Source organism: Perissodus microlepis, chromosome 13, assembly GCF_051167445.1.
Source record: "Perissodus microlepis isolate ML-2025 ecotype Zambia chromosome 13, ASM5116744v1, whole genome shotgun sequence".
Taxonomy (NCBI): Eukaryota; Metazoa; Chordata; class Actinopteri; order Cichliformes; family Cichlidae; genus Perissodus; species Perissodus microlepis.
The window spans coordinates 24668631-24691410 of NC_140473.1; the positions used below are offsets into that span (position 1 = coordinate 24668631).

Consider the following 22780-nt stretch of genomic DNA (forward strand, 5'->3'; position numbering starts at 1 on the left):
CAGGGAGGCAGAAGGCATGCATAAAAGATAGGAAACCCTTATGGTTTTTCAGAAAGAAGTGTTTTGTCAGAAAGGGACACAGAGTGTGGGGGAAAGAGAGAGGGTTCACGCATGGGAGAGAATACAAGTGGGAGGAACTGAATTGATAAATTAGTTCAGCCAACGCGCAAACTGATTACCACAATGGCAAAGCCACAACGTCTATCGAGCACACGCATGGAATGAGACACAAAGGCATGCACACACTCACTCGGCATTTACAAAAGAGACATGAGGCTGACAGATACAAATAATTGCACAACTGCATATGCAATCACACACAGGCGTGCGCGCGCACACACACACGCACATCCACACCAAATGTATCTAGGGCAAGCTGCAGCAGTTGCTGTAAGTAAAAGGTATTGAGCTGCTGACTCCAGCCAGAAAATATCCCACAATCCTCTGGATCACCAAACACAGCCTAATGGATAATGGCTAACAGCTAGCGCTAATGTGATTTCACACTTAGCAGAGTTAATATATCACTGGCTAGACAAAATCATGCTACACAGAGCCTATGCTAAACTCAGTTACTTGAAGGGCGGTGAACATTTTTGTGCCAAAAGTCTCATTTGAGGAGTTTTAAACAAAAAAGCCACTCGGAGGTTATGCATTTGCTTAGAGAGTGCATGACAGGATAGCTTTGCTAATCTCTTGCAAAGCAGTGGATAGAAGCATTTCATCAAGTTAACCACAGATTTATGACAATATTTTTCCCTGACTCTTCCATATGTCAACTTGCCACTCACTCTCCAATAAATACCACAGTGATGGTGGGGAACTCCACACCCAACCCAGCTACTGACGTCATGAATGTGGTCCTATGTAAAAGAGTGTGCAACTTGAGTGTGTCTGTGTGCGACTTAGAGCTGAGAGCGAACCTCTTCTCTGGATTTACAGATCACTGTAAACTGATTAGTGGGTACCAAACCAAGAATGGTTTCACATATCTGAGTTACTGGGCCTGTATCCACCCAGCACACACACAAACACTCTTCACATGCAGGTGATAATGAAAAAAAGAACCAGCGTGAAGCACAGGTTCAGTATGAAGCCATCAATCATCGTGACATGCAACAATGAAACCACACACTGAACTGTTTCATAGTTTCCCAACTATGAAATTATATGAGAGTTGGAGGGAGGAGAAAAAAAAGCAGAAGGTTTAGCCAAAAGAAAAGAACAGATGGTAGATAGTAATAACAGTAATGATGTATAAAGGCTCAAATTAAATATTCAATTAAACTTGATATTTAATGTCATTGACATAGATATTGCATTTTAATACACTGAAAAACACCCACTGATATGTTGTTCAGTGAGAATGAGTTTCTATATATAGGATAAAAAGCTTTAATTGCAACTTGTAAACATTTTTGAATTTCCCCTCCAAAAAAATCTAATCTAATGCTAAACTAAAAAAGAAGCTGGAACAGTTTAAGCAGATGATTCTGTGCGTGTTTGCGTGCGTGTGTGTGCATTTAGTCCTGCAGCCACGCTGGGGCTCTGAGGCTCGTGATCTCCTTCACTGCTACTGACCGACCTTGAGGGTCTGTAAAGTTCTCACGTTCTCAAGGAAACACACTGACCCGCCCCTTGACTGAAGCCAGATCAACACACGCACACACACATAAGCGTGGTTTTGGTCTAGATCTATGGCAGACATTTTAGAAAAGATCAAAGGTGACATGAATTAAAAGTTAACTGCCCTTGAGGGCTTTTAAATAGAGGGGTAAAACGATACAAGAAGCAGTTGGGAGAAAATGGGAGGAAAGGTACACCTAAAGTATTGTCAGAAATGTAAATGGACTTTGACCCAAGGCAGGTCCTAGTTCATATAAGTATTTCCAAAAAAATTCTTCAGCCTGCTTAGAGTATGGGAATAATGAGAATATCCTTAGATAACAATTTTTAAAAAGAAGGATTGTCTAACTGGATTCTTTCCCATATTCCTATATCACTTCTCAGCAAAAGGGTCACGCTTCTGTGATATAAATGCAAACTGTATTTTGATTTGTAACAGGTTTATGACATTATATGTGAGAAAACATGACCCACTCAAATGTAAAGAATGAAAGATATGCTGCCAAGATTGAACCTATGTGGAGATTTGATTTTCTGAACCTTCAAAGAATGCATCCCAGCATATGATTATTGCTATTAGTGATGGTAAAATTCATGTGAAAATGGATGATATTTTAGTATATATATGTTTCAAGCTGCCAAGATGAACCATGTGTCAGTCTTTTTGATAGATACTGTATCCATCTGTTCATCTGCTCATCCATCCATCAATCATGACACAGATGGCCTTTCAGGAGTCCATGTCAGGACTGATGCCTTTCCTTTGCCCTAGCCATACCACTACCCCCACCTCGCTCCCACACAACACCCTCCCTAGTCTCCCACATAACACACATACACACACTCACACCTCCTGCCCCCCTGCACCTCCACCAGATGGACTGGTCTCGCTATTTCCAGCTCCCAAAACCCACTATCTACTTGGCAAAGATGGGTCATATCATTAGCCTATCACCTTTTAATAAAACAGATAAACAAATAAATAAATAAACATCTAAAATTCTGACGTGTCCTTCCTGAAATGGTCGCAAAGTGTAAGTGTTGTGTGCAGCGAATCTATTTGTCTGTAAGGGTCAGTCCACAAAGAGAAGCCCCAAAAGAGAGCTGTCTGCCTTTGGTCCCTGGGGCCTGTCAAGAGGGATAATTGATGATGTTTTCATTACAAGGTGTGGGGTAATGTGGGGGTTGGGGCACAGTATGTGTGTGCATGTGTGTGTGAATGTGTAGTGGGGGTAGGCAGGTTGACTCAGCTGCCTCCCTCTTTGACACCAACCACTCTTGGATTGGTACGGACAAGTCATTGCTTCCAAATGCCCTCGTACAAACACACACCAGCGCAATCACACACCCACATTTACACAAACATAGTTCCTCGCAGACAAATGCACACACAAACACACAGCCCAAAGCCAATTCCATTCCCAGAGATAGAGTATCTGAAACTGAATAAAAACGCTGAGAATAAGCCTAACTTGTTCTCTTGTTTTCCTCTGCTACCCTGTCTCGTCACAGTGTCACGCCAGGCCTTTGGCAGATCTGTCCATCTGTCTGTCGTCTCTTAGGACCTCTTTGAAATCCCAATGCAGTGGCGCCTAAGATTCTGACTGCCGCTAAGATTGAATTAAGACCTAATCGGAGACACCAGGCCACATAGGCCACTATATTACTTTATAGTATCAAGATGGACATCATGCCTTTGTTGTAGTTTATGAATAAATGAATGAAAACACATAAAAAGTCAGCTGATGTCTTCCTTTTTAGCTTGCTTCCTGATGTCTTTTCAAAACCATTAACAAGGCGTCTTGGTGGCTTCAATGGTTAATTGAAATTATTTTTCATGAGAAGCTTAAGTTGTGCAAGATATAACTAAGACAAACAAGTGTAACGATAATCATGAGACCCCCATAACCATAAATATGAAAAAGTCCATGTCAGTGTCGGTTTCCTGAATTTAATTCAAAGGTGTACCTTCGTCATACTGTATTTCTTGCTATTCTGCATTTTCTTATCACTATAACGGTATAAAAAGTATGAAGTATGACTGAACTAGAAGAAAAAAAATACCATCCCAGCAATGGGCTGCTGCGGTGGGTCAGGGCTGCAGCGGGTGACCAGCGTGCTGACATATTCAGGCTCCAGCAATAAACAGACGAAGAATAATGGCATCTGAGGCAAGGGCGAACTCTGACCTCAAACGCTTTTCCCTCCCTTGCCTTCTGTTGTTTAGATGAGGCTTTGAGTATCTGGTTTGTGTTCTCTTAGGTGAGAAGTTCAGGAACTGCAAAGCGTTTAGTTTACAGAGCGCTGTGAATTTAAATATTAATTCTAAATGTTGGTTATGCACAACTCTGCCCTGTTGTTTGGTTCAATCGCAACCCGAACGAGGAGTTGCGATTGAGACGAGGAGGAAATTATCTTGCTTCTAATGAGTAGTGTAGCTAGCCATCCATGTATCCATCCACTCCTCTCACTCACCTCCCATCCTGCACACCCAGTCTAGATTACTCCACCACCCAGGGCCCACGACAGCAAGGCTCCTGGCCTCCTCTGCCAGCACAGAAATGAATTATATCGCTTTTCACACCTGTTTCTGCTCAAACCCCCACTGCATGCTGCTGTGTTGAGGGTAAAAAAGCATTTCCAAGGAGGGGGGGCAGCGCTCCCCAAGCTAAGCTACATCTGCGTACGCAAGTGGTTAAATTGGACTCTAATTGTATTAACGGCGGATTATGCCTTCAAGTTGGATTTTTTATACGCGCTCTCTCTCTCTGCATTTTACACATTTTAAGAGGAGAAAGGAGGAGGGGGAGAAAGGCAGCTCATTGAGGGTTTGCGGGTTGGCTTCTTTTATGAGCTGCGATCATGGCTGCCCCTCGTTACACTGCATCTGTGTACAAATAGGAGGGGAGGAGAGCCAGAATGAGAGGGCGTTAGCGATAATGTGTGTGAGAGTGTGTGTCCCACTCTGTGAATATACCAATATGAACACTAAAAATACCAAAACCCTCTGCCCTTTCTTTTTACACACACACACACACACACACACACACACACACACACACACACACACCTACTTCAGTTTAGCACAGCAGCAGTCTAAATGGGAATATGGGTAGTGTGTATAGTGGGGAGGCGGGGGTGAATTCCATCTAATTACTCTATCACATAATTTCACAAATTGCCTTTTCATAAGGGAGTGGAGAGCAGAGCACAGGGCGCGTTGGGGATTTGAGGCTTGAGCTTTCATTTACTACTCATTTCTTGTTAAATTAAACAAGAAAATACCATTTGTGTGGAGGGGAGGGTACGGGCGGGATGTGGGTGTATTCCAACCACACAATGGGAGGGTTGGAAGAAAGAGAGATTGGAGAGAAGCTCTTTCTTTATTTCAAGATTTGTCTCTTACATAAAGCAATCAGGCAGCTCAGCCAGTTATGAGTTTAGAATTGATTCTGCAATTATTTTCTTAAACACATTTTATAGTTATTTCCAGGGAAAAGTCATTAGCACACTTCAGAGTTATATCTACATCTTTAAACACATCCTTATTGATGTCAAACACATCTAGAAAGAGAGAAAGCAGGTTACGCTTACAAATATCCCGTTTAGTTTAGTCAGTAAAACCAAAAGAGAGTTAGTAGCCGCAACATATGTTTAATTAAGGATGTCAAATGCAAACAAACATCAAAATGAGATGAGGACACAAGTGGAAAATCCCTCCCCTCTCCTTTATTTTGGTTCCCTACCAAGTTTACAGCTGCATGTCAAGCTGGCAGCGAGTTTGGTCATTGGTGACAGGCGGTAAACGCTAATGTTTTGTAGTCGCTCCAAGTCAGCACAGCCAAATTCTTCCGATGAACTTGTCTCACAAGCATCGTCAACAACATATGAGCTCATTGGGTGTGTTGGAGAGAACTCAGTGAGCTGCAACTGTTGTCATCATCACAAATTCAATGCCCACTCTCTATCCCTTACTCTACACCTCACACTGTACATACCTCTTGTCACCATGCATATACCCAAAACACTGTGGCTTTGACCCATGTAACAACACCAGCAAACTTGGGAATTAGAAGTTTTCCGTATCCAAATGTTACCCTTTCCACATGGAACAAGACATAAGAAATTAGCATCCTTGATGGATAAGGAGGCAGAGATGCATAAAAGTCTTCAAAACAACCCTGTAAGAACAGCTGTATCAATGCCACCTACCAGCTACCCTGCTGGTGTACTCACAGCCTCACTGCGCCACCCACCTTCCTTTCCGCTTCAGTACAATGAGAACTCCCAAGGGTCTAAGTGTGAGGGCGAATAACAGAAGGGATTACAGAACACTAAGGTTGGGTGTCTAAACTTCTACGATAATCCATTCTTAATTCACCATATTCTGTTTTGTGGTCTGTGTGCACCTGTGTCAAATACTTTTAGATGTATTATTCTTAAGAAGCAGCAAGCCCTGATTGGCTTTTTAAAGACTGTGTAGCGCTACAGCAGCCCTTCATATATTGTGTATATGTCTATGTGTTCATCTCTGAGGGGGTCAGGCACATCTTTCATCCTCTTTCTTTGAAACAAAGAGTCAAGCCGTGATGAAATGTGGATCAGCTATCCATGCTTATATTGCTATCAGCAGAGGCAGAGAAGCATACTACCAGTGTGAGAAAAACTGTAGATGTTTTTGCATCATAGGTGCTATGTGTAGCATTCGTAAACATTGACATATGGTGAATAAATTAATGGTGACACTGAAGAGTAAGCAGATGAAACCACAGAAAGCATTTATCTGACACCAGCGGTATTGTTAATGCCAGTGTTTCCCAAAATTAAGACCACATTTCCCATAAACAAAGAAAATGTTGGCTCCTCTCTGCCTGGGTTTCATTTCTGTTTGGCTTCATTGAAGAGAATAAACAAATTGGAAGTGATTTTTCCATCAACCTTTCAGTTTACTTCAGTTTCAGGCTGAACTGAAGGAGCTTCTTTTGTGTAATAAGGTAAAATGGCCACATGTCCCATTGTATGCCTGCATGTTTTTGCTCTTCTTTCCATTTTGTTCTGGAAAAGAAAAAGACTGATGAATCCTCCTTATCCCTGTCTTCACCTCCTCACCTTCTTCTCCTTTCCTTTGCTCCCATGGCACTCACTTATATCCTTCTCACTGTTTGAGATCTAACAGAGTAGGAGCTTCCCATAAGTCGTGCTCACAGTGTAATATGACACAGGAGGTGTGTTGCCGGGTGTGTGTTTTCACTAGGCATTTGTGTGTTGAACTGTATTTCCACAGACAGGATGTGTGTATGTTTCAAACACCTTTCCTCTGTGGCCCCGAAGGTTTTGGGAGTGTATGGGTTGAGGTCAGGGAGTTGGAGTATGTGTGTATGATGTGTGTTTGCAGGGTGATGGAGAACTGGTGGTATATGAAAGATGGTGATAGTCAGATGGGAAGCAGGGAGTACAAAGGAAAAAAGTCTTGAGAGTATATAGAGTCTGTGTACGCACACACAATGTTGCCTACATACCTGCAGACAATTGGACACGGTAAAAAAGTTCCTCTGATTTTCCGGTAACTGTTGAAAACCAACAAATGCACTGAGCGATGAATACCATCGACATCAAAGACAAGCTACAAATAAATAAAAAGTTGAGCCCATGCAATAGCCATCATCCAACAACCAAATTGCTTTCGTTAACATCATCACTGTTGTGCAATTCAAACCAACACCCACAAAGCCAGAGCGTATCAAGTTCTCCACAAACTCCTGACATAGGCAGAATGTGTGTGACGCAAGGTTTTTCCCTAGCGTAGCTGTGTATGCTGAAATGAAAAATGTAACTAAAGACTTCATCTGTCACACAAAAAAGCAGTTTCACTTACTGTATTTTTATATTTTTAAAAGGTTAGCAGTACGGTGTAGGACTATCTTAATATTAATTCCGGGTGGCCATCTTGTGCCCTGTTCATACTTTATCTGAATCGATACAAAAACAGATGTGGGAGGTGAGGTCTCAAACCAACGTCAAGGAAAATATATTAACTATTTGTTGACTGAAAACATATCAGATCTTTTTTTAAAAAATACCATTTAAAACTATAATAAAAACAGCAAAGCTTCTCATTCTTGGCAATGATTATTGCAGATACTAGCTGTGTAATATGCACTCATAGGGACTAAGGAGACTATAATCACTCTGAGTTAGTAAGCTGTACCAACACTGAAGCTCAAACAGGGCATAAGTGACTCTTTATGGGGTTAAAAAAAAAAAAAAAAAAAAAAAAAAAAAAAAGAAAACACTGAAGAATTTCATTTCATGACAGACCATGTAAACTATGGTACACTGTTCTTTAACTAGACATCTTTAATAAGTCGAATGATTCGGCTTGAACGGAATCAAAATTGTGTTGGCCAAGGGAGCATTCAGCTCACTGTTGGTTCCATCCCAGCAGTCACATTGGCACCCTCCATTGCCTAAATACATTTTTCCCCACAAAGTATCTGTGATGCAGTCAGATGGTGTTAACGGCATTTGTATTCTCTGCTATAATTGAGGGAAAATGGAGCCAAACCACAGGCCTTTGCAGCATCCCCGGCATCTGTTAAATAATGACAGATTTGTTTTTAATAAGGTTCATCTATGTATCTGCAGTTATGGCCAGGGGCATCTCTCCTTGGCTTCAACCTTATTCAGTTTCAGCAGATGAGAAGTGAGAACGCAGGCTGCAGAGATCGCCAGCAGATTACACAGGCCTCTGTCTTTGAAGTGTGCACCGTACGAACAAGGATACACTATGAAGAAGAGGGGCTGTGGTGTGTGTGTGTGTGTGTGTGTGTGTGTGTGTGTGTGTGTGTGTGTGTGTGTGTGAGAGAGAGAGAGAGAGAGAGAGAGAGAGAGAGAGAAAGAATGGCTCAGTGTGTTCTTTTGAGTAGTGCAGAAAGACAGAGCATATCTGTGTGTCTATGTGCAAGTATAACAGTACAGACAGCCCATGGCTGTAAAATGAAGTTGAGTGTGCACTCGTGATATGAAACTGAGAGTGAACGAATGGCGTTTGGCTCAACTCACCGTTAGGTGCTGGAAGAGCCATGCTCTCATGATGTTGGTGGCCACCTTAGGGAAAATCCCTCTCTTCTTGTTGTGTTTCTTTTCTTTATCCGGGTCATCGTCATCCCCTGTGCTCGGCGAAGCCACACTGTTGTCCAGACCATCACCTGTCACATGACAAGAAACAGGAAGAGACAGTGGAGATCAGACACACAGTTTGTTTACTTCCTGCATTTGCTGCGCCTCTGTGTTCAAAGGGAATAAATACGATTTCGAGGGAATTCTGGAGGGCTTTGTATGCACAGAAGGATGGATATAGAGACACAACAATGGCAAGAAGAGAATGGCTGGAAAACAGCACCTCATAAATGCATTCATTTTTAATACATTTATAAATAACCCTCCCTTTCATTTTGCTCCCCCCGTCACTTGAAAACAGAGCAAGCGCTTGCATCTTCCTGGGAGAAAGACAGGGAGAAGGGGAGCACAAAGGACTTGTAAGGTCGCATTTCCCCACTCTCCCATCCAAGCCCACGCAGAATTGAAAATGACAGAGAGATTTAGTCTTTATTATCCTGAGGGGAAAATAGTTATTGAAGCGTTGCCCCAGCGCATTCTGCCATTTTACCTGAGGTGGAAAGAGTAACACGGCACTACAAAAGGCAAGGTTGCAAGGAGGGGGAAGGCAGAAAATAAAAGGAAAATAGGTAGAAAAAAGGAAGTCAGAGGCACATACAGAGCTAACAAAGCTAACTGCTTTTCATAACAATGGCGTCATGGCTGCTTACAGCAACCTGTAGGGCTTCGATAAGACTCTATTAAGGCCAGTTAACCTCACCTAAGGGGAACACTGAGAAAGCTCAGCGTATTTGAGCACTGAGAGAAAGAGAGAAAGGAAGGCGCTCCACGGGCCTTTTCTCTGCATTCAGACTCAACAACATGAACCCATACTCACACTCACACGCACAGCACATATTCAAAACCACCCAATTATGGTACGTTTTCTATACAGCTCCAGTGGAGAGAAAGGGCCTCTTCCCATCCGTGGCTGTGAAAAGCCTAATTGTTATTATCATTATTCAAAAATGTGAGCCACCCTCAATGAAGATGATAATCATAAAAGAAACATGAGGCGAGGTAAACAAGTGGCACCTTCACTGCTAAACATTTCAGAGGCAAATAACTGACTTTTGTCCTGTATCGCCTCTCTCGACTGGAAGTGAGGGGAAATAAAAATGTGAGAAAAAAGCAAAAAAAAAAAAAAAAAACCCCACTAAAGCAGTGCACACAATTGGATCCAGTTATTTATTGATTACACACAAAGCACTTCTAAAGCTTCTAGGTCTATTCACTGTGGCAGGGATAGATAACTGCAATGAAATGGGCCTGCGTTCCACTAACTTGCAGAGGGCGACACCCAGCACCTAGCTAAACCCTAAGCCCCGATTCATCGATAATTAATAGGCATGTTGGCGCTAATCCGGTTGGAGATGACTTTTTTCCAGCCTGCCACATCAATGGAATAATCAAGGGCCTAAAACCCAGGCCTTTGCTCCCCATTACCTCAGGCAAAAGAATTCCTGAAAGCATGCCTGGAGGGCACCTGAATTATATACACCATTAGGAGAGAGAGAGAGCCTCAACGATCCATACGAAACAACGCTCTCAGCTAGCTCTCACTCTCTCGCTCTGTTCTAGCAGAAGGAGATACATATGCACACATATTGAAGGGTTTTTAATGAACCTCATGTGAAAGTGGAGGGGATGCTATCAAGGGTAAAGAAGGGATAAAACAAGAGACAGCTTATTATAGATGGCCTGACAGTGATGCAAACACCTGCCATTGTGAGGCAGGTAAACCAGCTGGTTGAACTGTACTGTCACATCACCAAAATGTAATGGGTGAGCTACTAGTCACTGGATAATGTTATGGACTGGAAAAAGGGATGAAAACCTGCTATAAAGACAGAATTAGTAAAAATGCTCACAATTGTTCCAGAGCTTAAATAATATTACATTTGTGTGTTTCCACAGCACAAAATCCAGATATATTCAATTTACAATGATGTAAAACAAACATGAAACTAAGCCACACATCAAACCAGAACTAAATAATCTTTACCCAATTAATCACTTATGGCCAATCCATTAATTGATTAACAGACTAACCACGCAAGCGCCATTAAACGTAGCTTCTCTTCCTCTCTGTCCTTAAAAAATGTTTTGTTTTGTTTGTTTTTTTTTAAATGTGGGCTTTGGTTACATCATTAGTCTGGGACAAATGCAGCCGGAGCTTAACAAGTGAGTTTTTTCTTCCTACTGTTTCAGGGCTAAAATACACCCACCCTTCTGTCTACATCTCTCTGCCTGGTGGAAAAGAGGGGTGAGCCGAGCCGTGGCCCTGTAATCTAAGACCAGATTTTCATTGGAAGCAAATGCTTTCAATCCGTTGTAAAGACCGGCTCATGTTCAGCAAAGCCTACAATAACAAACCCAGGGGCTTGTCCCATGCGAGTTGGGAAAACAGAAGCAAACGGCCAGAGTACCAGCTCAGTGTGGGTGAGCGAGTGAGTGAGTATTCATGCAGGTGAGCAAGTGGGAAAGAGTTGGTGTGCATGGCATCTCAGGGAAGAGGGGAGAATCATGAGAAGCATAGAGAAGAGGGAAAAGAAGGGAGGATACAAAAAGGGGAGCAAATGAAGTACAAAAGTACTAAAAGAGTGTATGCTCAGAAAAACTGCAAGATTCTCTGTGTCTTCTTGCTGCAATTTTTTGTCACCCATCACCCTAAGCCAGGGAAACCTTAACACTTACCAATATTAATCCTCCCCCCCTTATCTCTCTTTGCTTATACCTCTGAGTCTGACCTATACACGCTTATTTTTACCTAGAAGGGGGAAAGGAAAGAGGGCTGGAGAAGGGTCTGTCAATTTTATTGGCATTTCCATTTTCAGTGCAATTTGATACCAATCACCTTTACATGGTCTGGGGCTAATTTCTGCTTTTCTTTAACCCCAGCAAGTGAGGAAAGAGTGGGAGGTGGGAAGAGAGAAAAAGGGAGAAAGGAAGGGTGAAACTGGAAAGGTGCTGAAGCTGTGTCTGGCAGCCATGTTGGGGAAATGTCAACTGTGTTACCAGAGCCCGTCGGAGAAAGAGAGAGGCTAAAACAGGGAGAGACAGTGAGGGAGAGATAGTGAAGGACTATAAGAAAATAGAAGGAGACAGTGTTAGGGGAAATGGAGTGAGAGAGAAAGAGAGAATGAAAAAGTGGAAGACCAAACTCAAGCCACTGACTGGAGCAGTACAGAGCGAGAAAATAATTGGTAAGAAAGGGAAAAGATGCTGTGGTACACTGGAGTTAATCAGCTGGAAAATAATAATAATGATAATAATACACAGAATTGTCAGCTTTCATAATGCAGATCTATATTTTTCGTTTATTGGGTCTTTGAGGTGACATTTTTTTAACACTTAAAACTGAAATTTTCAGAAAAAGGTCCTCCAGAGACATTCTGTACCATCCATTTCACTATAAAGAGATGTGTGATTTAAAATAGATAAAAATTTGGCTTACAGTGAAACAAACATCAGCAGAGTACAGTGTATCATTTGATGCTTGTCAACTGATGTTTGTAGCCCAAGCTGAACATACCACGCAGATGCGGGGAGTGAATACTATAAAACTGCCATTTTTCTTGCTGGGAAATATGGTATTGCATTGCCATATCCCGATACATGTCGAGATGTGGCTGGTGTGGAGGCTAACAAAAACATGGGTCTGTTGTTATGACATGTGGTTACACACTGGTGCATGTCGCCCTCAAAGCAGATGACTCAAGCATCTTGGGCATACTCAATAGACCAAATGCAAACATTTCTGTAGTCTTTTGTGGTGTCAGTATGGATCACTGGTATGCTTGAATGGGCAGAAAACATGGGCTATGCAAGCACTGATTTCAAATTCATCTTCATTAGTATAGAAGTGGCCACAGTGACATCATAATCCGTCCATCACTTAGCCAATAGCCCTTTTGGTGGTCAGTCAGATGGTTGTTCACACCGCTTTTCAGTCACCCACTAAACTATCCAGTCAACTAGTCAGCCTATAAAGCCAGTGAGCAAGCACAACAGTCAGTCATAAAGCAGCCCTGCTTGTCGTGTGCTTTGTCAGTCTGTCAATCAGTTATTTAGAATTCTAGCCATGCAACTAGCTAACCACTCAACCAATGAACAAGTCAGTCATTCTACATACATGGGCTGTGAGCCTTATTAAGAGCATCAGCAGGCTCTAACCCTGCGCTGCATGCATGCATACAGCATGTGGATGCTAGGCTAGCAAGCTCCAGTCTCCCCACAGGCACAACTCAGGGCCTACTGATCGGCCATGACAACATCTTTGTAACTATTGGTGAGGTGGGGGTGCTGGGAAGATGGAGAAGGGTGAATCAATGCAGGACAGTGGGGGTGCATGTTTGTGTGTTAAGAATGTTTGCTTTGCATGCATGGATGTGCATTTGTCTGTATGTGTGTGTCTATCTTTGCCTTTCTTTATTCATGTGCATTTCCTGGTGTGTGTGTGTGTGTGTGTGTGTGTGTGTGTGTGTGTGTGTGTGTGTGTGTGTGTGTGTGTGTGTGTGTGTGTGTGTGTGTGTGTGGCAATTAGGAGCAGGCCACTGACTGGAAGGAGCCAGGGGCAGTTGAAATGCCCCGGGGCCAACCGAGGGAAGGAATATTTTATCAGTCCCCTCACACGCCGTATACACAAATACACACTTGCACACGAGCATGCACAGACTCACACACACACTGCAAGCAAACAGATAATGACGTAAAAATTAGGTTAGCTTTCTTTGTGCATTTTCACTAGCTTTGTTAGCGCTAGCTAAACTGACTTAAAGTCTGTTTTATTCAGCTTCGATGGTTTTTATTTAAGTCTTTCTGCCACTCTGTGTTTCATTATCGCATTCCCTCCCCTCCTACTTCATTACCCTTCTTCTTCTTTCTCTCTGTCTGCTGGACTGTGGAGTTTGGATGGGGGATATCTGCACAGTATTTGCTCGATGCAAGACTGAGGCGTCATTTTTCCTTCATTTTTTGCTTTTTTTGTCTTCCTATGCAAATCAAAAGTGTACTGCTTCAAATTCTGGGTAGAAATTAAGCTTCCACTTCTCAGTTTCTTTACTTCCCTCTTTTGTGTCTTTATCGCTCCTCTACATCTGTCTCAAGGCATACCGTGACATTATCAAACAGTATCTAGGCTAATCTGTTATGATCTGATTATAAACCATCTCATAGGACAGACACTGGTACTAGCTGCCCCCTGTGCACGGGCACACGTGCCATTCAGAGGTGTCAGCCACTTTTCTGCTGCCTGGCAAATTAACAGCCACATATTCACCAGTCATTCATCTGCGAATAGCAGTACTGTCAGACGTGTCGCTTCTAGCGCATTGCAAGATAATTATGACATTTAGCTTTCTAATAATTTATTTTTTCTTCGTAGAAGCACCGTTGAGATGAGAAGGGTTATGAATATTAGCTTTGTGCCAGATGTCATGAGTGGGATCCTGTGCGAGGAATGATTCACAGATGGCGAAACATTTTTGGAACATACTGTATGATGTTTTTGCTAGGTTTTATAGGCTGTGGATGGACTGAGAAGAAAAGGAGTGGAGACAGGTTTTTGAGTTTATGACACTGCATTTAGTCTAAGGGCTATTGCTTGCAGGAGAGAGTGTCTTTTGCTGAGAGTGTGAGTGACCTGAAGCTGATCTCTCATAGACCAGTCCTAGAGTTTCACACCCCAGAAAGCTCACATGACCCTGGGTTGGTTGCCCAGGCAAGGCCCAGGCCTCAGGGACCTGATATCCTGTTCCACATGGGATCCACACATTTCGTACTGGCAGATGAGAAATTCATACATACATACACAAACGCCAAACATGAAACACACACACACACAAAGTGCAGACACTCTTGATGTACATTCACAATAGTGCCCTCACTCGTTTTCTCTCTAGCACTCACACACAAGACACTCACACAAATACACATACGTTACATTCCCAGAAATCCTCAGAGGGGTAAAGAAGGGCTTGCAAGAGGGAGGGAGAAAAAGAAAAAAAAGCAGCGTTTATTGTATTCAGGCCATTCATAAGCTCTAGACGTGAGGAAGGGGGAGTACAGGGGGGCTTGCAGGCAGTGGGGGGTTCCCTTTGCATGGCTCTGAAGGGCCCCTCCCACCTCCAGATATTCTGAACATGCAGGAATTCCTTGCGACGCAATTAGGGGCACATTTTCAAAAGCATCTCTCCCTTTACCGCACACATACTTGAACATACTCACATGCACCCATTTCCTATGATCTATCATGAGGCATCTTTCCAATAATGACCACTGAAGTATTCTAAACTAACACACACACACACACACACACACACACACACACACACACTTCAGTACAAAACACTCTCTGTGACCAATGCTGCTTCGCCTCCCTTTTATTCCCGAGGAGGAGGAGAGACGGAGAGAAATCCCCATGACTATTCTGCGGATAATGACATGCGCTGTCGACAAAACAATATGGCTAGTCTAGACTTCCCTTCTGCTTTTGCCAGAAAGACTACTGTTTTGGGGTCTTTGCTTTAAAGTCCAGTAATTGAATCTCGATCATAGCACTCTGAAGCATGTATTAATCTGTACAGAACATTCACCTTATTAGATTAGGCAGACAAAAAAAGTTGCCATTATTACAAACTTTAAAAAAATCAGGCTTTCCAGGTAAATAAACGGGAGGGGGGCTAAGTAATTGCTTCCTGCAATTAAAGACATTTCCATTGAAGTAATTACAGTAAATAATGAGTGCTTTGCAATAACAAAGCCAGTTACTTTGAATGATGACAGTTTTGTGGATCAGCACTGACAGATTCAATAATGACAGTAACTAGTGATTCATTTACAAGGGTGATTTGTAATTAAAACACACTAGAGACTTATTGTTGTGAGATTCTGAGCCAAGTTTGCTGCAATTATTTTGACTGCGGTGATCCAATGAGGAGGGTATCAGTAAGTCAGAGACAGGGAATGTGTTTAACAACAACGAATAAAGCAGCACAGAGCAGTTATCAGAGTAATCAGTTAATTAAAACTGTTTAAACCTCAAGTCTGTGGAGGTTCATGTGGCTTTTTACTGGAGTGTTGCATTATTAATAATCATACGGAATGTAAGTTTCCATTCATGCTCGCCTTCTCACGTGTTTCATGTTACCATGTCTACTGACGGAATTGAAAATGTAAAGTTAGACAGACCGACAAGGTTTGGTCGGTGCACAAAAACAATGTGGATTTCAAATTAGGCAACTGTGTTGGGTATTTCTCGCAGTTTTATGGCGTTTTATAGGCCAAATGATAAACCTTTTAAGAAGGGTAATATACTGAATATTAGACCTTTGTTAATGGTCATACTCTCTGTGAAAGTGTTCCTGTGCTTCTGTGTGTTATGGCTGAGACCCACCCACTGTTGGCTATTGGGGGGGAAGGAGGGATCAGGCCTGTTGACATAGCCATAGGTGATGGCAAAAATGTCAGTGTAAATGTGACTGCTCTCTCTGTGCCATTTTCCCGTAAAGGGTCATCACCACAGGCTGCCCGACACGCTGGAAACTGCCTCAAGCACAGGGCAGCGACACGACATTAAACTGCAGTATGCCTCCACGCACAGGAACACACATATACGCACACACCGACTGCTTTTTATTCCCACTTCCAGATCAGTTGAGGAAGAAAGAATGAGTGAGAAAGAGACAGACGGTACAAGCTAAAATGAAAGTGTAGGGCGATGAATTCACCCTTTCATGTCGAGCACTTTTGCTGTGTAACTATTGATTTTTCCCTTCTTGCTTTTGTGCTGAAGTTTTCTCTTTTTTTCCCCTAACCTAGAGATAGAAGGCCAGACTCGGTTCAAATGGGGGCACTTGTAAGGGGGGTCCGCATTCAAGTCGGGGAAGAGAAGTCCTCAAAAACCCACACACAAACACACAAAAGGGTAACATTCCTGAAATTTAGCCTCTTTTGCTTCTTTCTCACTCTTAACACTCACTTCCAATTGTTTCACTGCCTCTCACGTGGCTTTTGACACCTTCGACTCACCGAGCTTCAGCCAAACTCAGCTCACAGTGAACAGCTAGAGAGAAAAGGGGAGAGTCAAATGGACTATGAGAGAGGAGGGGAAGGGGGGAAGGGATTGTAGAGAGGACAAGGACTATAACAAAAGCGAAGAGCACTTAACAGCACAATGGCACGGCAGTCCTTTCCAAAAGTCAGCTGATGTGCTGAAGGGCGTTCAAAAGTCCTTCAATGTATGTGCGGGACAAAGAGAAGGAACCTTTAGCTAATCTCAAGGAAAAACATCCCATTGGACTTTGTTGTGGACTTAAACTCAGTAAATGTATATATATTTAGCAGGAGAAAACCTGTACTCACTAAAGTCTGCTATTAAACCATCAAAATATACTTTCAATAAACTCAAAGTGACAGTAACTACATCTTTCTTTCAAGAGCTCTCTACTAAGCTGTAGTATCAAGGTGTAATTTTTAGCCAACATGACTTTCCAGAAAATACATCCTTTCAAATTATATTTTATAAAAAAGCTACATTTTGCAAAATTATATCTTACTGCAGGACTAACTTGTTTAACTTCAAGCCATCAGTCAGGAAATATATCATTTCAGCACCAACAACTAGCGTGTTCTGTCTTTAATCTTGTCTTTATGATCAGGGTACAGTTCTACTAACCAAACTGAAGCTTCTCAGTTTATTTATTCAGACTTCCGTGTTTAGCACTTGTTTGCGTCTGCATTTTTCCACATGGTAACTATCTGAATGACACAGCCTCTGATAAACGCTTTTAATACACATGGATTTTCCCACTCATGCTAACCTATCAGCACCAGCCAAACTGCATGTAGTTAGATAATACAGGCACGCTAACCCTGCGGTGGTAAGTGCTAATAATAGCGCATTAGCTTCCAGGGAGGGTTGTTTTTTTTTTTTGGGAATAACAGACGGTTTCAGTATTATGAGGGAGTATAATATGCTCTTCGCCCACAAGCTCAGGTTACTGAAGGGGTGGTTTTGAAAACAGGATAACTTATTATCCGAGCTACAACCTACTCTATTTAAATTATTTAGGATCTATTTAGGATTTTAGCTTATTTTTATGAGTAAACAGGGCAAAAGGAGTAGGAGAGATTGAGTGTATGAATTTTTTAATGATAGGATGCCCTCTTAATCACTCCTACATAAAAAAATAATAATAATTAATTTTTAAAAAATGCATTGCAGATTCTCTCTATAAAGGAATGTTACATCCTCACTTCCTACTTCTTGTCATGTCCTTGATAGGGAAAGGATGTGGTGCTATGGGGATGTGGGGGATTTGTAGTCCTATCAGGCGACCCATATACAGTCCTGATAAGACTTCTGGGACAGGGACAGAGGAAGAGGAAGTGAGTGGGTTTACAGCAGCCTACTTCCTGTGGAGCATGGGCCCATGTGGACAGGAGTGATATGCCCCCCGTGGATGCTGGCACTCTCGCCGCACAGTCCCACCAAGTCATTTCCTGAAAGAGGCAGCTCTCTCTGGGGGTGACTTCCTGTAAAAGTATGACCTCTTTGTTGCTTAAGAGTATCTCAGAGGAACAAAGACCTGGGAGAGCCCTTGGGAGCTAATGTGTACAATATATTGGCAGTTTGTGTGTTTAACACCGCCATTCATGCTTTTGCTCTAAAGGTTATCACTACTAAGAATCTTTGCCCCAACTCCTGCTCATCTCTTTGAGTTTCACCAGTTTGGAGTAGGAAGGGATGATTGGGTTACGTCTAAATGTATGTGTTCACAAGTGTGTGTACCACAAGTGGGATGCCTTGTGTTGCTTTGCAAACACACTAAGTAAACCCCCAAGTTTCCCTTCAGCCCACCCTGCTGCTCTTGTGCTGCTCTACAAGTATTTGTTATCTAGCCTTCTCTTTCCTCCCTCTGTCTCTAAACTCTTAGAAAAGCTTGCTGAGGTCTTTATCTTTCACTCAAATCCCTATAGCAGGTATACATGTCAAAGGGACCAAGGGGAGGAGGTCTCTGGGGGCAGCATGTTTGGTCTAGGTCAGCCTTGGGTCAAGCTTTGGCCTAGCTCTCTCATTCTATACTTCCAGCTTCCCACATGCCAGATTACCTGGACTCACAGCGTGCCACCTCAGCCATGGTATTTCACACCTTTATGCTCTTAAACACAATTATCGCCAAAAGTTGAACAAATAATTTGAATTGTAGGTGTTCAATATAACTACAGCAGGAAATACTGTGGCAAAAAGACCCAGTAATCAAATCCGTGACCTTACAATATGGTGATTTTAGTCACTTTTCCACTTTCAAATGAATGAATGTTTGTGTGGATACAGGTTTGATAGAAGCATTGCATGTGTCATATGAAGGTTACAAAATGAGCCTCAACAGAAATTAAAGTAGCATCGACCTATATCTAATAACAAAGAACCTCCACAGGGAAGCAGGTTGTGACCACAAATGGCGCTTCACTGGTGTTTCCCTGGCATGAAATTGGCTTTGTGTGGGTGTTGTTGGGAGAGCCGGCTGGTAAATTCTCCCCTTCTTTTGTTAGAAAGGGGGGGGGGGGGGGGGGGGGGGGGGTGAGCTTCATGCATAATGGTCTTAGCCAGGGAGGTCTGGAACTGTCCATAAATTGAATTATTTCAATTTGAGGCAGAGAGCGAGGGAATAATAGAGAGTTGCATTTACATGTGAACATATGCATGTGTGTTGATGGAGAGAGGCTCATTTTTATTCTTCTACAGGCCTCATATTGGCAAGTGAGTATATAAGCCAAGTTGCAGAAGATTACAGTGAAGGCCACATGTTACCTTGCAGCAGGAAGCTATGCTAATGGGGGGGAAAGAAAGCTGACTGATGCCAAAATAACCGTATCCCTTATGAACATTACAGTTTGTCATATATTTCTATTCTTACAAAGATATCAACTGTAATTAAAACAACTTTAATGTTAGTCTATGTTAAAGTGTTTTGATCGTTTGTTAAGTCTTTTAAAAGCAAAGCTCCAAACTTCAAAAATGCTGAAACATCGAATATGCACTTGTGTTTGTTTAGAAATGTGTTTTAGGGAAATGGTGTGTGGGTGTGGGGTGAAAATATTCCTGACACAATGTATTCGGCAGGGGAACATATGGCATACTGGCAGCAAGCTAGTTATCCTTATCCTCTTTGGAGGCTAAAATTAGCACTTCACTGTTTGTAGCTTTAAGCTGGACTCTAACCACTGTGATGGGGCTAATAATAAAGGAAAACAAAATGCTCAGTTGGCACAAGTACTTCGCATCCTCTGCCTTCTTTTTCGCTCTCTAGCCAACCTCCTGTTCCCCTCTCTGCCTGTCTTTCACCACTCCCTTTTAGCTCCTAATACTATTTCGACTAATCACTCCAAATTCAAAGACTAAATCATACTAAACATACCCACATGAAATGCATTGTTATCATATAAACGTTACTTGATCAAGATTCCCCCGTAAGCCTGTGTGTCAGGAAAGCCAGGATTTCCTGAACATGGACCCCTTGGCTAGCTTAAGAGCATAGGATGATGGGGCTAATCTCTTTCTCAAAAGCTTAAATAAATAATGTGCTCTGTTCATGTGAGTGTTGCCCATTACTGTGTTTTTGTGTGTGCCAAGGAGTTAAACAATGATTCTCCTTTGAACAAAGTGTTAATAACCTTTTGCTTTGCGTTGCCTCTCCTTGCCTTTTTCCTTATCTCCCTTTTTATAATTCTGCCCAAGTGAATGCTTAAACCACGTCTCTGACATACAAAAAAAATAAAAAATAAAAAGGAGATGTTACTTGTAGCTTTTCCTCCAATACTTACAAAAATAAAATGCTCACAAAAACTCAGCTGGCCATTGACTCCTGGTGTCTACTGGCAGAGATGACTAAATTCTGTGGTCTTCCAGTCTGCTATCAGGGTTTTCCCTGAAAAGTTAACATCTATCTGATCAGAGGCCTCCTGGGCCCTGAGCTCAGCTCTTTTTCAAGTGAAGAGGTGTGGGAGGAGTAGGAAGAGGAGGGAGAAAGAGTTAGCAGGGAGAGGAAGACTGAAGCAGAGAGAGTTTAAGGTCGTTTTCTGGGCCAGATATAATGTGTTGTGACACATAAGCGATGAGTTGCTGTGATTTTACTGTCAGACTCTCTGTGAACCACGATTAAGAACCAAGGCATGCTCTTGCTCCTAAGAGCTTGTTGGTGTGCGTTTGGTCCTGAATCTGCTGTGTTTGTGGGTCTCTGTATGATTTAATGCAATTTTGATCTGAACTGAAAACAGAAAACTATAAGGAATGCACAACGTAAAGAAATTTTGTCACCATTTAGATTCACTAGTTTCCCCTACACATGTACAGAAACACACAGACACACGTGCATGAGCGTGCTTTAACTTTTTCCCCATTCATTTGCATGACAAGTGCATTGCCACATTTCCACCGGTTTAGGTTTGCAAATCAAACATGAAAGGGGATATATATATACATTTTCTATATATAGACAGATAGCGAGAGAACAGAAAGAAAGATATCAATTTAACCAAAGTGGCATCTTTTTTAAGGAACAGTGATACTACAATTGTGCAAATTATGGTGCTTTGCAAAAAATAAACCCAAAAGGAGATCTCAATTGACACTTTTCAAACAAAATCTTGGATTTATGGGTGCTGATTCAAAACGATTTAAGTCTGAAAACTTGAGGCATGTGTGAAAAATCTCGCTCTTATATGAATTTAATTTCCTACCCACAGAAAAATATTCCACAGTCTTCCTCTTTTATATATTTAACTTTTCTTATCATAATCTCCCCACCCTGACACACAAGAGACAGACACAGACATACAAGGCAAAGAGGGGTGAGTAAATAGTATCTTTTAGCAAATACCAGTAATTAGATATAAGCATTTGGCATTCACGCCAGTCACAAATTAAAGAAGAGCCTTTCCTGTAAACAGACAGTGAGAATGTGTCTACATCATTAGTGTGCCACAATTATAACATGGGAGCTAAAGATACATTTAACTCCCGCTTGCACTCCCTCTGTGGAACAAATGAAGTAGAACCCTTTTCTCTCTTGAAACGACAGCAAACTACATGATCTGACCTAAGTGCATTTGTCTGTGAAATGAGAGAGATAAAATGCAACACAGGCAACTTTAAAATAAATAAAAGCAACGCATTAAGTGAGCACTTTTTGTCTCATGTCATTTTGAAGACTTAAGCAGAACACATCCTGAACTAGCACAAAGACTGAGTGAAGGCACATAACAGCCAATGGAGTGAAGGGAAAGAGAAGCTAGTTGGTGTGCATGCAAGTGCACGTATGCACTTATGAATATGTATTTCATGTAAATTGTGAAAGACATATTGCGATGGTCTCTAGACTTTGCATTTCTTTGGTCATATGTAACCAACAGACAGGCTGAGATTCAGACAAAGAGAAATGTTTCTTCTCTTCTGTTTCTTTAAGTCAAGTCTCCATTAAATAAGACAGAAGCAGTGGTAGGAAAAAAAAAAAATCAGTATGTACAAATATGAAACCAACACTCAGCAACACACAGCACACAATTCCCAGAGTCAAGGAGTCAAAAAAGTTCTGACATCTTATCAGAAAAGGTTTTATAACTATTACTTTATTACACACGAGACACATTTGTGCCAATAAAACAAAGATAGCGAAGCTGACTGACAAAGTAGACGATCATTTCACGTGTGAAACGATGCAGAGGGGAGGAGACGACTTTGTTTACCTATACCTCAGACCCTTGCTTCCTCACAAACTCAGCGGCTGTGTGACACCAGCCCTAATCCTAAAAGCAAACTGGCCTCTCACTGTGGGAACCTGATACAATTTCCTCTTTTTGAGTGGGGGAAAACTCCGGCCACTCTGAGTTTTCTTATTGCCTATGAGGCAATAAAAAGCCATCAAGGGCTATCATTTTCTGCAAGGCGAGTCATAACATGTTGGCCGACGCATCAGCCACTGAGAGATAGCGA

General features: G+C 42.1%; 1 protein-coding gene across 1 annotated transcript in view; it reads right to left on the bottom strand.

The window, feature by feature from the left end:
- meis1b (Meis homeobox 1 b) overlaps nucleotides 1-22780 on the bottom strand; it is a 77374-nt gene that overhangs the window by 32871 nt on the left and 21723 nt on the right. Inside the window, exon 8 of the mRNA XM_084949480.1 lies at nucleotides 8689-8834. Coding sequence (XP_084805606.1) covers nucleotides 8689-8834 — 146 coding nt within the window. The remainder of the gene's footprint in view (nucleotides 1-8688; nucleotides 8835-22780) is intronic.